A 14,150-nucleotide genomic window follows, 5' to 3' on the forward strand; every position below is an offset into this window, starting at 1 on the left:
ACTCCTTACCATCCAGGCTCCCTCCCTCAGTTTCTTCCACTCAGGAGAAAGGAGACTGGGGAGGGTGAAAGGGGAGGGATAGGAATAATAAAGAAGAAAAGAGGGAAAGCAAATCCACTGCAGCCTAATTCCCAACCACCCAGCCCTTCCCTTCTCCTTATCACTCGCAGTGCCTTCAGCGCCTTACAGTCTTTCTCACCGCAAGCCCAGCCCCCAATTTCCTCATTTTTCCTTAGTCACCTCACCCTTTCCACAAACCCTGTAGCCTCAGAAGCAGCAGATTTGCTCCACTGACATCCCGGTGCTCAACTCCACCCTGGCCAACTCTCCTGCATCAGCACAAAGCACAGAGAGGAAGAATTTTCCTGGGAAGAGGGAAGGGGAAGCCAGTACCGTAATGGTTAATATATTTGGGGGACTAAACTGGGAACTTTACCACCATTTCCACAACTGTTTCCTTGGAAAACTCATGCTGAGTTCCAAATTTTCATGAACTTTTAGAACACAATCCTTTTTGGAATTGGGGGCTGCCTGCAATTCTTTCCTGATAAGTTATAAACACGTTGTTATAAATTTGTAAATGTTAAGTAGTTGGATTCATGAAACATCTATACTCTAAAGAAGGTGACCATATGGGCTACCTCAAGCTTGGCCAATGTCTGTTTACTAATCCAGAATCTTCCTGGTTATATATGTAGACTCAGTAAAACTAATGAGTCTGTGAATCAGTCCCCTCTGTAAGATCCAAAACCTCTTCCCCGAGGCCTAAGAAACTGTTAAAGACACTCTCTTGATTCACTTCAGCAGAAGAATCTTAAACAGGGTTCATCTGTGTTTTTTCTTATCATTTTAGAAAACTAGGGTGTTGGATTTTGAGTTAATTACTCTAAAACACAGGTCTATATTTTCAACAGCCATATTCCCAAACAGGATTCCACGTGGATCCACTCAGCTCACCTGAAACGGATGCCCCACTTCTCATTTACCTTATTCTGGGCTGGCCAGGTGTCCTCCTCATGAAGGCTTGAATTTTGCTTTCTCCTTCTACGTGATGTTGTTTACAAAAGGTACAACCTCCCAGGCAGAACCGTTAGTATGGCCCTATGACTGAAGGCTTTTGATTCAGCTAGCACATTTTAGGAATCTCAAGCCAGTTTAGGCCTCCCTGCTCCAGGCCTAAACAAAAATCTCCATGGAAAGCAAAATTCAAAAGCAGAGCTCACCCACTCCTCACCAGGCTGCCCTACTTGACAGCTTCAACCTGTCCAAAGCCGCCCTCGGTTTCCTGTGGCCTTGAGAAAGAACCCTCCTTATGAATGCCATCCAGCTGCACTGGCTGGCTGTGAACCTTAACCCCTTCCATGCTGGTTCCCCTCACCCGAGCAGCAGTGCCCTAAAGGCATAAGAACAAGTTCTAGAAGTTTATTGTGTTAGAGATAATGACAAACCCTTCAGATTAAGCCTGAGGGCCAACAGGAAACTTACACTAAGGGCCAAACCTCCAATTTTAAGGAAAAACTCTATCTTAGCTAAGGATAGTAGTATGTCACAAAGAAGCCAAATTCATTCCTTACATACACAAACACACACAAAATAATACACAAAAACTTGTTAAAAGGAAGGCAGTACCAACAAAATTGTTCCATGGTGAGAAAAGCAGGCATGAAAATAGACTTTTTTTTTTTTAAGTTGGATACTTAACTCCACTCTCCATTGAAATGTTTATGCCAAGGGAGAGGCTTTTGCCTAGGTACTAACATTCAGAGAGTAGACAGTTGTAAACAGAATGAAGTCAGATATGAGAAAAGGAAGTAAGACAAGGAAGGTAAGTCTTTTATGGGTTAAAGGAGGAAGGGCAGAGAGGACTGAGTAAAGAAAAGTGCTAGGAGACCATCTGAAAGTGAAAACAACTATTTACTTTACTTGATGCGATTTTTGCTTAATAATTTGATTTATTCAATTCACCCAATAATCCTTTTCTTTGAGCCCCTGCTATGTGCCACATGTGTTACTATTTCTACAGAAGTCCTATTTTAAGACCTAAGCACTCAAAGGCTTGAAGTTAGTAACCTAAGAATATGAAGACTTCAAAAAGGGTCTGTGTACTTCGTGTTAAACACAAAACACGTTAAGTACAATGCCAAGGCTCCCGTTGTGACTAGGGAGAGAGAAGGAAGCTGCTTCCACAGTTACCTCCTTTCCCTCTCTTTCACGCATTCTCTCATTTACTCAACCAACATCTACTGATTCCTACTAAGACCCTTGCTTGGCCTTATGCAGGACAAAAAGATATGACCAGAACGCTTAGAGCTTAAAACCAAATACCAATCAGACAATTCTACCATAAATCAGACTGAGATAAAGGATACCACAGCATAATTGGGAAGTCAGAATAGGAAATAAACACTTCCCACTAAGTAAGTGTAGCAGCTTCATGATGCAAAGGGTTGCTGAGCAGGACCATCAAGAATGTGCAAGGTTTCGAAAACAAACAAACAAAAAACCACATGGAAGGGCTTCCCTGGTGGCGCAGTGGTTGAGAGTCCGCCTGCCGATGCAGGGGACACGGGTTCGTGCCCCGGTCCGGGAAGATCCCACATGCCGCGGAGCGGCTGGGCCCGTGAGCCATGGCCGCTGAGCCTGCGCGTCTGGAGCCTGTGCTCCACAACGGGAGAGACCACAGGTTTCAGTTAAGACAGATGAAGTAGGTACACCAGAGGTAGGAAGTACACATACAAAAGTGAGAAAGGACAGTAATTATGTTTTTCCTGCATTTTTCCTATGTCTATCTGAAGTTGTTAATTAGCCTTCAACAAGCAAAATAACTAATCCTCAAAGAGTAGTGAATTTTGCAAATTTAGAGGTTTTACCTGACAAGGGCAACATAGGTAAACACAGATTTCAAAAACTTCACAGATTTCTTACACCTAGCAAATAAACCTCATTGAATTGGCCATTTTCCTCCCGTAGGTTCTTGCTATGACTTCCAAGTTGGTGCTTTAGAGGAACTGGGATGTTTCTGTTCTAGGTGTTCCTTGTAGTACCTATACTACTACTACCACTGGTTCAAATTCTTTGAATCAGCTACTAAAATAAGTCAACTACATAAAGGCTGCATTGCAAACACCCATCCCCACTATATGATAAAAAGAGACTGCACTTTGGAAACAATTTAACATACGCTTAACTAAACCACTCCCTCAGGAAGTGATTTTTTTCCCACGTATGAGATCTTAACCTACCTCACAGGGCTGCTGAAGGTTAATTTCAGTGATGCAAGCAAAAGGGTGGTATCTGTCTGACACCTAAGTGTTACCTGGAATGCTGATGTCTGGGTGCAAGTTGCAGCTGGCCATCTGGAGCTTCATATGGCTCTTCTACCTCATACACATTTGCATCAGTGTCCTCCACACTGCTGGAATTCTGCCATTCCAGCTCTGGAGTTTTCCCCACAGTCATAATAAATGGCAAGTTCTCATACTCTGGTATTTCCTCATAATGGCGTATATTTTCATACTCCGGCGCACAGCCGCTTATAACAGATTTGCAAGGTGCCTGCGAGGATGACTCCCTGGAGAGCATTTGTTCATCCAAAGACTCAGCTCTTGGTCCATTAGCTGCACTGGTCTGGCCCCGCGACTTCTTCCTCTTCTTTTGGGATTCCAGGCTATAGTTATCTGCCGAATATGCCTTAATGGGTTTATTTCTCTTTTCTTCTACCAACAAGCCATGCCAATCACTTTCACTCCCTTTTCTCTCCCCACCCGCAAGGCTGCCTGAGGTTGTGTCTCCGAGTTGGCTACTCTTGGACCAAAATTTCTGGAAGTCACTCTTCATGAAACAGATGGACAGCTTCATGTTGAGCAACTTCTTTAAAGAGTTCTTCTTTTGAGAGTCTTTGCAAGGCTTAGTGCACCTTTCCACATCCACAGCAGATAATGATTTTGCTCTAGGCTTGGTCAGGGCAGTGGGAGGCTCACTGTTTGAGGATACAGTAACAGACTTTAAGGATTCTGGGTTCCCTGAAAAGGGTATAATAGGATGAGGTAATTTCCACACTGGCTTCTCTGAAGCCCGTTTAGGCATATCAAAGGAGGACGACACACCACGGTTTTGGGCACATAAATGCTGAAGGTGATTTCTTTCTAAACCCTTCTCTGCACTTTTTTCTTCGTTTGAGGGATAAGAACTTTTCTCCACAAGCTCCTCTGAGGCAGCCTTTTTAAGCACTCCTGCAGCAGGTAAGCTGTGTCTTTGAGGTTTTTTGGGGACAGTTCTTGAGGAACTTTCATCTTTTATCATAGATTCCTTTTGCAGTTGAGGGGCAGACACTCCCCGGTTACAGGCAGTAGGCAAATGTTCGGTGCAGGTTAATTTGAGTTGCTTGGGCAGGCTCATAGATAGAGTACTGCATCTGATAAAACTGGTCCTTTTGTCCACAGCAGGTGACATACTAGAACCATCTCCTGTCTTGTCAGAATTCAAATTAGAGTCTGTCTCTAAAGGAGACGCCATATTTTCAAAGGAAGATGTTTCAGGACTCAAAGGTTTTTGTGAATTGATTAAGTTTTGTCTGTCACCGTTAAAGTCCACATTCAATTCACTTTTATTTCCTGGCTTCACTTTGTCCACCTGTTCCTGCTTACACAAAACATTCCGATGAAAAACACTGATTTTATTGTTTTTCAAACTATCTTCAAAAAGACAAAGAGAGCTACTGTCTACATTCTCTGGTTCTTCGTTACTTTCGCTAGGAGTATCTATCTGTTTCTGGCGTAATAGGCGTGCAGCACGTGTCTTTCTGGGCTTGGGAGTTGGAAATTTGGGGGTGTATGGTACTAAGTGAATTTCCAAGGGACCAAGGTCTTTGACTTCTGATTTCTTAATATCTCCATCTGAAGATAAAAAAGTACTCCTTTTACCATTTTCTAGAGCTTCTTGTTCAGATGAATGAAAGTGAGTGTTGCTTTTTTCATTGTCACCCTGATTAGCTTCAAAATTTTGAAATTCATCACTAGGAAGTTGTAGGTGGCAATGGTGATGATCAGAAACTTTTTCGAAGCTGGACAGGGACGGTGACAAATCTGCAAATTCAATTCTGAATTGTCTGTTGGAATTACAGCCATCACTCATTTCTGGACTGTCTGTGAATCTGTGCTTCTGTGGAAAAATAAAAGGTGACGTTCGTTGCGTTAAAACATCTTTGAGCTTCTCTTCCAGGATGCTTGCCTTTAAAACTACTTCACTCTGGCTCTTGATCTTTTCATCATTAGAATCACATTTACGCTGAGTTTTTATAGCTGAAGAGGACTCACCAATTTTATTATTTTCTAAATTTTCATGCATTTCCAGGGGCCCTAAGACAAGCTGCTTGACACACAAATTTTCTCTATTTCCAAGCTTATGGTTACACTCAGAACGGCAGGAACACATTGGTAAAATATAATCACTGCTCCGATGCCCTCTGTTTTTGCAGCTAGAGTTGTCAATGCTTTCAGGGGATTCCTGTTTATGCTCTTCCAGGTTCACGATGATTTTCCTTGATGGTGACCGCCTGATGTCTTGAACGGGTGAGGCCTTCAGCACTTTTGGTTTCGGAGCTATTGCTGGTTTGGTTTTCTTTGTTGACTGTGGAACACTAGAAACCACGATCTCAGGTTTAGGTGCAACAGGAGGTGGAGCTGGCTTATTATTTGCCACCACAAACTTTGGCTTGGGGGCCACTGGTGGCTTCTTAATCTCTAGAAAGGAAAAAAAAAATCTGATAACCAAAAAACCAAAGCATAAGATAAATGATTAAATTTGATGACATTTTTACTTTTGACAATATGCTGAACTTGCATTTTACTAGGTAGTTTATATTATATTATTCAGAGTCTATTATTACTCTTGAAAATTCCTTAAATTGCCCTCCAGTTCCAGTACACATAGCTTTGCATATATTGTACATTGCTTAATAAGTCCAATACAGTTTTTCTTCTAACTCTGGAATGGATTACCATATCTTCAGGCAACACTAAATGAAATACAGTAACTGGCTTCTGCTTGAGATCCGTATGTAGGAGAAGGCACTTCAGTTCATTTGCTGAGTGCTAAGAGTTGAATCTGCCTAAGGTTTATGTAGGATGCAACTCTTTAAGCTTCTCATGTGAATAAGCAGTACATATTCTTCTACCTCAATGACATACAGTAGAATTGTATGAATGCCCTTTATCAATGACCTATCCCACTAGAACCACAAAATAACCTAAAAAGGAATACAGAAATCAGAAATTTTCCAAACTGAAAAGTAATGATACTATAATATTTGAGGCTCTTTATAAGGTTGGCATTTTTTCTGTGCAGGGGTTGTCAAATCGGAATTTTCACTATAATCCTTCACTGAGCTTTATTTTTAAAAAGTCAAGGCCTACGCTCTACCCCAGGTGATTACGCTGTGTACTCTTCATTTATAACCACTATTCTAGTGCATTTAAAAGATGACCATAATTCCTATTGTAGCAATTCTTTCTTGGCATTATGTAAAAAGAACTCAATGAGCACCTATTACACTGTGCTAGATTTGCAAAGATCTGCTACTAACCTACAGGAACCTAAATAAAAGGTACACAGGGCCTCCCTGGTGGTGCAGTGGTTGACAGTCCACCTGCCGATACAGCGGACACGGGTTCGTGCCCCGGTCTGGGAAGATCCCATGTGCCGTGCAGCGGCTGGGCATCCGGAGCCTGTGCTCCGCAAGGGGAGAGGCCACAACAGTGAGAGGCCTGCGTACCGCAAAAAGAAAAAAAAAAAAAGCTTCACACAAAAGACCTATAAAATGAAGTTACACAGATTCTGAACATCCTCATTTTAAACGTTCTTTTATGTTTTTCTACCTATACTATCACTTATCACCCCATCATATTTCCCAAAACAAGGTAAAACGTATTTTATCTTATACTTCTAATACTTATGTTTGTTCCTCCAACAGGATCTAACGCTTAATGAAAACTTAGTGAAAAACATAAACATAAACCTTTCAAAATATCATCTGCTGGACATTGTTTAAGTACTTGAATACACAGAGGCTTCAATTCTTCACTTGGTGAGGAGTTTCTTTTCAACAAAGGAAATTAGTCATAACACTCCAACCCGGGAAGATATTACAGGGACATGAGTAGTGAGGAAAAAAAAAAGAGTAGGGTGCTCTACTTCCTTTTACCAACCGAGGAAGAATTTCTCAAACCCCTAATACTCTGTTCAACCAAGATCACCTGATGACAGATGCCTTCTCATTCAATTCCTCAGGATAATGTTATAATAAAAAAGATATGAAGTATTTCCAAAATGACAATACAAATTCCCAACACCATGCAATTTCGTTGTGTTCAATAAGCGTGTTATTATTGTTTTCTTAGGTAGAAAAAATTTTAAAACCATTCAAAGCCTAATGATAAAGCTTGGTGTAATGGTCTATTAAACTCCTGACATATAAAGTCAAGTCTTAAGAAAAAGTATGAATGCCCTAGGCCTCTTACCTCCCATCTTACTCAAGATAAGGAAAACAGACAGACCATCACACTGATTTCACTTCTGTAAGCATTCTGAAAACATCCTACCTCTGGGCATTTTGAAGAAATTAAAAAAAAAAAAGAAATCAGTTCTGTAACATGGAAAGAGTTCTGGAGATTGGCTGCACAGCAGTATGAATGTACTTAACGCTACTGAACTGTACACTTAAAAATAGTACAGACGGGGGCTTCCCTGGTAGCGCAGTGGTTGAGAGTCCGCCTGCCGATGCAGGGGACACGGGTTCGTGACCCGGTCTGGGAAGATCCCACGTGCGGCGGAGCAGCTGGGCCCATGAGCCATGGCCGCTGAGCCTGCACGTCCGGAGCCTGTGCTCCGCAATGGGAGAGGCCACAACAGTGACAGGCCCGCGTACCCTAAAAAAAAAAAAAAAAAATAGTACAGATTGGGGGCTTCCCTGGTGGCGCTGCGGTTGAGAGTCTGCCTGCCAATGCAAGGGACGCAGGTTCAAGCCCTGGTCTGGGAGGATCCCACATGCCGCGGAAGAACTGGGCCCGTGAGCCACAACTACTGAGCCTGCGCGTCTGGAGCCTGTGCTCCGCAACAAGAGAGGCCGCGACAGTGAGAGGCCCGCATACCGCGATGAAGAGTGGCCCCCACTCGCACAACTAGAGAAAGCCCTCGCACAGAAACGGAGACCCAACACAGCCAAAATAAATAAAATAAAATAAATAGTATAGATGGTAAATTTATGTTAGGTGTATTTTACCAAAACTAAAAACAACAAACAAAAAAAACCCTGTCTCATTAATCTTTTACTTTCTGAATCTTAGAGCCTTTTCAAAAGCTTCAGGGTCATTTACCCAACTAATTTTTGCTATTTCAGTTCAATCATTTTTCACAAATCTCTGTTCTTAGTGTCCTAGAAATTCAATTAACTATATGAATTATGGTCAATTACCAACAGATATAGCGCAGCATCATGTACCTAACTGCCTCAACACATACTCACTGAATTAAACAAAGAACTGCGAGCTTTGGCTTAGCTAACCGTGTATTGGAGGAGGCCAATAACATAACTGGGTGTGCCTCTGTGGAGAACTGGTTGCCTCAGTTTCCTTACTTGCAAATGAGGGAGCTGAACAGATCTCTAAAGCCTAAATGATTCTGAGATGATAACTTCAGGAGATATCTGCTTCAGGAGAACGCTTAGATTCTCTAGCCACTTTGCCCTGTGTGATTTTTCTTCCGTGTACCTCCCTCTGTCTTCACCACTAGAAGGCAAGCTCCAGGAGGGCAGGTACTTTGTCTCTTTGCTGTATCCCCAATGCTAAACATAGGGCCTGGGAACAGTCAGAGCTGCCACATACGCATAGTCTTTACTATATCTCAATAACAAGATATTTCTTTAAATAGAAATCAATATCCACTTAAATGTAGAATATTTTGAAAAGTTAACAGGAATCAACTTCAATAGGATTACTGAATAAGTTCTTCTTTTTTAAAATTTATTTATTTATGGCTGCGTTGGGTCTTCGTTGCTGCGCACAGGTTTTCTCTAGTTGCGGAGAGTGGGGGTTATTCTTTTTTTTGGGGGGGTTATTCTTCTTAGTGGTGTGCGGGCTTCTCATTGTGGTGACTTCTCTTGTTGTGGAGCACGGGCTCTAGGCGCGCGGGCTTCAGTAATTGTGGCACGTGGGCTCAGCAGTTGTGGCTTGTGGGCTCTAGAGTGCAGGCTCAGTAGTTGTGGCGCCACGGGCTTAGTTGCTCCACAGCATGTGGGATCTTCCCAGACCAGGGCTTGAACCAGTGTCCCCTACATTGGCAGGTGGATTCTTAACCACTGTGCCACCAGGGAAGTCCCTAAGTTCTTAATTATTAGTAGGAACAAGTGTTCAACTAAGTCATAGAATAGCAATATTTGAAGTCCTTCATCATTATTATTTTTTTTATTTTAAAATTTTTTCTTTATGTTTTAGTGGCTCTATTTTGAAAGAAACACAGCTCAAAAAATAACAAGCCTTTATATTACGGTCTGCTCCGATGTCAAACTCTTGAAATAAGTGCACGATGTTTGGAAATGGATCCAGCACCTTTGGATATTAATACTGTATCAACAGTCAGACCCAAAGCTTTTTAGAGCATAGCAGCAAATCTTTTATTTACACAGCTGTTTGGCTCCAGGGAAAAATAAGGTAAGAAAGTAAAGCACTAGTACCATTTTACTAACAATTACAAACACACTCATCATCTATTACACACAGATGGCGGCGGTCCACGTGCAACACTTTCTTAGCTATTGGACCAGCCAAAAAGCAAAGCACAGCACATGTACACCGAGACCTGTACATGTTCAAAAATATATGAAATATATTTCTATAATTATCTCTCCTTTTTTCATATACTGATTAGAATAATTCTAAAATCTCTATTGTGGGCCTACTCTTTCACAGACACAGAAAAACAAAGCAAGCTCTTCTTCAGGATACATATATCTTAGATGTTCTACATTTTTCTTATTGCCTTAAATTAAGCCAACCATCCCAAATACCACAGATTAGAGTCCCTGTAAACAAACATCCCCTCCCCCAACTTCAAATAACATTCCTAAAGTTTTAATGAATTCTGAATACTGTTCCAAAGAGCATCATAAACAGCTTGTAAGAATGATGAACACATAATTTTATAAGAATAGGATACAAATAAAACCCCAGTTCTTTTCCATATTCTCCATTTAGACATGAGAAAAAATAATAAATCTTAACAGATGGGAGAATGAAAAAGTAGTTAATGCTTCTCAGCAAACCGTGCTAAAAACCAACTAACTCAGCTAAACACAGGAAGTGTCCCTCTTTTAAACACCACAAAAATGTCTGTGGACTTCTTTAATTATAAAGTTGATAAAATATAAAAATAGTCTGCATTATTCGAGGGTCATTCAAATGAAAGAATAATAAAATTCCAGACTGAGACCTAGATCCGGTTTACATATTTAAATGTAGAATTAAATGCTTCTGTATGGGTTCATTATAAACTGTTAGGACTGGAACTGAAAACTGATACATATAAGGTATGAATTTTAAATGTGTTTGACACTGGAGAGGAGAGTTAAAGTTGGCTGGAAGGATTTTAAAATCTCCAACCACTTTAAACTGAAATTAAATTAGACTTGTTCCTTAATAAAACTTAAAGTGAGGCACAGAAATTTAGGATGAAAATAATTCACCTCAAGTAAGTAGAAAGCCTCCCTCTGGTAAGGAAAAGAGAGTTTATAAATAACATAATTCCCAGTACACGATGACATATCTCCTGCACACACATATAGCATCAAAAAGGAAAGATCCACAACATCTTCCTCAGGAATACTATTATGGGAACATTTCATCCCTTGCTTTCTTATTCCTATTGGCTAAACTTCTTGCCTCGTTAGTTGTAATCTGACTACACCTAGCCGTACAACCTCCAATATATCTAGGCTTTAGAAAGAATACAAACCAGAATATTTAGAGTGCTGTTTGACAGTTACAAGATGCAGGAATTTAAAATAAATGCCAAGAAAAGCTAAGAAAATTTAATCTGATACTTACATGCCGGTTCTAGAAGTAACTGTGGTGAAGCTTTACACTATTTTACTATAAAATGTCTAATGAAAGCTTATTTATTACAACGTGGGCAAAAATGTTTCTTAATACTGAATACGTTATTAAGTTCTGGCTTAAAAATTAACCTATGTTCTTATAAGTGAATTTAACACCACTTTAGTAATTATTTTGGAAAATAGGAACTGTTCCTTCAGAATGTTTAGAAATACAACGTCCAGAATTCTTCAAAGTCTACACAAAGGTAATACAACAGGCTTTGCCATTTGGATAAAGGGAAACGGCGACAGGAGGCAGACAAAAAAATCAGGCTTTGTCTACACTAACCAGGTAGAAATAGGGGGGAAAATCCATTAAAAATTGGATGAAGATGAACCAAAACCTTGGCATCGGCAATTCTACTCCTCTGCTCCTCAGGTAACCGGGGGAAAACCACCAAAACAGGAGTAAAAATGTCTAAACCTCTTTACTTAATAAGGGTCAGGGTTTCCAGTCGACATTAGGGGTTAAAGCCACTCAGCCTAGTCGCCGAGTTCAACACTCCGGGAACACTGCCCTTTCCTAGAATAACTGATTTCTTAACATGGGAATCTAAACTATTTTCATACGCAAAAGCAAAGTCGCTCAAATTTTAGGAGAGAAAAGTAAACGCCCTCTTTACATTTCCCGTTTCACCTGGCGCTAAGAGCCCCCAACACGGTCTTCTTTTAAAAGGAGGTCCCAAGAGACACACTATTTCCAAAGAGCCCCTCTTGGCACGAAGGGACGAAAAAATCCGGCAGCAAACACCGTCTCCTCCGCACAGTCCTGAGGAAAGGTAGAGGGAATATCGCTAACCCATCCAGGAGGACAAAGTTGCTCCGAGCCCAAGACCTGCAGCGCTCGCTACAAACTTTCCAGCGTCAGCGCGAGCGCCGTCACTTACCGGCGGCAGAAGTCATGATTCCCCCGTGCAGCTCGCTTCCCCGCTCGCCCCCCTCAATCCCCGCTCCCCTTACAGTCCATTGTTTCAACAGTTTGGGCAGAAGAGAAAAGCCCCGGCAGAGCCCACATTCCGTCCCGCGGCCCCGAGGCGCAACCCCAGCGCCGCACAAAGGACGCGGCCGGCTCCGGGGACCCGGCGGCGCTCCCGGGCGCGAGCCGCCGGCGACGGGCGGGCGGGCACGAGCGCCGCCCAGCAGAGCTCCCGGCAGACGGCCACGCGCGCACACGAGCAGTGCTCACCGCGGCTTCGCCGGCGCGCGCCCTTCTCCAGCTCCAAAAAAAAATCAGAGCTCCAGGCGCCCCCTGCTAGTCGCGGCTGTAAAAAGCGGACAAAAGCCCCAGCCTCCTCCAATCAGGGGGCCCGAGTTTCCGCCCGTTCCCGCCCCTCCCGCCCACACGTTCAAGCTCAGCGCCAATGAGCGGGCCTGAAAAAGGGGCGTGAACTGTGAGGCATGCTGGGAATTGTAGTTTTCTGGACTCACGGGACCTTCAGAAGCAGACGCCTGGGCGCATGCAGCCGGTTCTCCCGCCTTCATTTCCCATCGTGCTGAGGCGGGTGGCATGGCGGAGAAGGATGACACCGGATTTTGACGAAGAGGTGGTTTTTGAGGTAAGGGGAAAATGGCGGTGCGTGTGAATTGCCTTTGTTTGATTAGGACGAGGGAGAAGGCGAGGAGGCCGGGCGAGAGGCAGATCCCGGGGCGAGGAATCGGGTGACGCTCCTGCCGGCCTCGGTCACCGAATCTCGGCAATTTCTGGGCCTAATGTTGGACGCAGCCTGACAGGTGTAGCCTGAGGCTCTCTCGCCGCGCCCGGCCTCTGCCTCGGGCCCTCCCAGAATTCCCAGCCAGGCCGGTGGACTAGAACCCTGCTTGTTCCTACTCACCCGTACGATTTAGCCTCCACCTTTTTAGTCCCCGATTTGTTCGGGTCAGTATCCAGAAATGCCCCAGGTCACAGTTCGCGGTCGAGGCGTGGCCCTCGGAATGGAGGCAGCAGGTGCTAGTTTTTGTTTTTGTTTTTGTTTTCTTATACCGTGGTTTAATATCTGTGTGTGGGACCTACTGTGGGTGATTTGGGCCGGGGCATCTCAGCATCTAATTCTTTTGTCCTTTGCTGTTGCGCTAGGTGTAGCTAGTTCTTCTGATTCGAGGCTCGGGTGTGAGTGCTTTTGTGTGGGACTATTTTAAGACGTTCTCTGCCATCTTGAATGAAAACAAAAACAAAAAAACAGTCTAGTGTTTTTGTTGCCATTTGTCTATCAAGACACAGGTGAAAAGTCACACCCCTGTATAAGGCATGTATGTATACTTTACTAAAATCCATTCATCCGACAAGATTTTAAGAAATTTAAAAGAAACGGCTCATTCCATACCATCAGAGAGCTACGCAATAAATAGTACAGAATGGTAAATGTTGAAACATATACAAACTGTCATTGGAGGATTGATTTGGAAACCGCTGTCTGTTCTTGTGGCCTCGCAGACACTACACCCAGTATATCCACCCAGGTGGATCTTGAACTGTGAATATGTTTAGAGAGATGGAAGGGAGAAAATGCATTATAAGGAAAGAGAACAGAGTATCTCAAGGTTGGGAGGTGTGAAAGTACCTGGTGTAGATTTTTCAGGGACTTGAGTGTGGAGTGTCGCTATATTAAGTGGTTTGATGGGGCTGGAATGAAGAAGTAGTGGAAGATAGGGCTCTTTTACCAAAAGGGAGTGCCTGGATTTGAGGAGGTCAGTAGGGAAGGCAAGCGCCTGAGTTCTGGAAAAGAGAGAAGAAATAATTGAATAATGGCTTGGACAGATACTTCTAAGGTAAAATCGAGGAAACAGTTACAAGATAGAATGTGGGAGATGAAGAAGAGACAAAAATCTATGTTGCTTAGATTGCTAGAGAGAGGAAAGTGGGTGGATACTTTTTTACCCTATTCTTAGATATCTGAGTATAATAGTAATACATGCTCAAAGAACATTTCATTGTAGAAAACAAGCCACAAAATTAAAATCACTCATTTTCCTACCACCCACAGATGGCCACTATTAACATTATAGT

The 14,150-nt window shown here is 42.7% G+C and overlaps 2 protein-coding genes across 8 annotated transcripts in view; one reads left to right on the plus strand and one right to left on the minus strand.

Annotated features, from left to right (window-relative positions):
- The window catches only part of FGD6 (FYVE, RhoGEF and PH domain containing 6), a 109,896-nt gene extending 97,636 nt beyond the window's left edge, over positions 1-12,260 (minus strand). For both annotated transcript variants that reach the window (XM_067697569.1, XM_067697568.1), the window contains exons 1-2: positions 12,034-12,260; positions 3,317-5,741 (exon numbers count right to left, since the gene is read on the minus strand). In XM_067697569.1, coding sequence (XP_067553670.1) covers positions 3,317-5,741; positions 12,034-12,049 — 2,441 coding nt within the window. In that variant the 5' untranslated portion in view covers positions 12,050-12,260. The remainder of the gene's footprint in view (positions 1-3,316; positions 5,742-12,033) is intronic.
- Positions 12,261-12,544: 284 nt separating this feature from the next.
- Positions 12,545-14,150, plus strand: part of VEZT (vezatin, adherens junctions transmembrane protein) — an 80,775-nt gene continuing 79,169 nt past the window's right edge. For 5 of the 6 annotated variants that reach the window (XM_067697578.1, XM_067697581.1, XM_067697579.1 and 2 more), the window contains exon 1: positions 12,545-12,702. In XM_067697578.1, the coding sequence (XP_067553679.1) occupies positions 12,604-12,702 (99 nt within the window). In that variant the 5' untranslated portion in view covers positions 12,545-12,603. The remainder of the gene's footprint in view (positions 12,703-14,150) is intronic. The other variant, XM_067697584.1, reaches the window with a different exon arrangement.

Source organism: Pseudorca crassidens, chromosome 11 (assembly GCF_039906515.1).
Source record: "Pseudorca crassidens isolate mPseCra1 chromosome 11, mPseCra1.hap1, whole genome shotgun sequence".
Classification (NCBI taxonomy): domain Eukaryota; kingdom Metazoa; phylum Chordata; class Mammalia; order Artiodactyla; family Delphinidae; genus Pseudorca; species Pseudorca crassidens.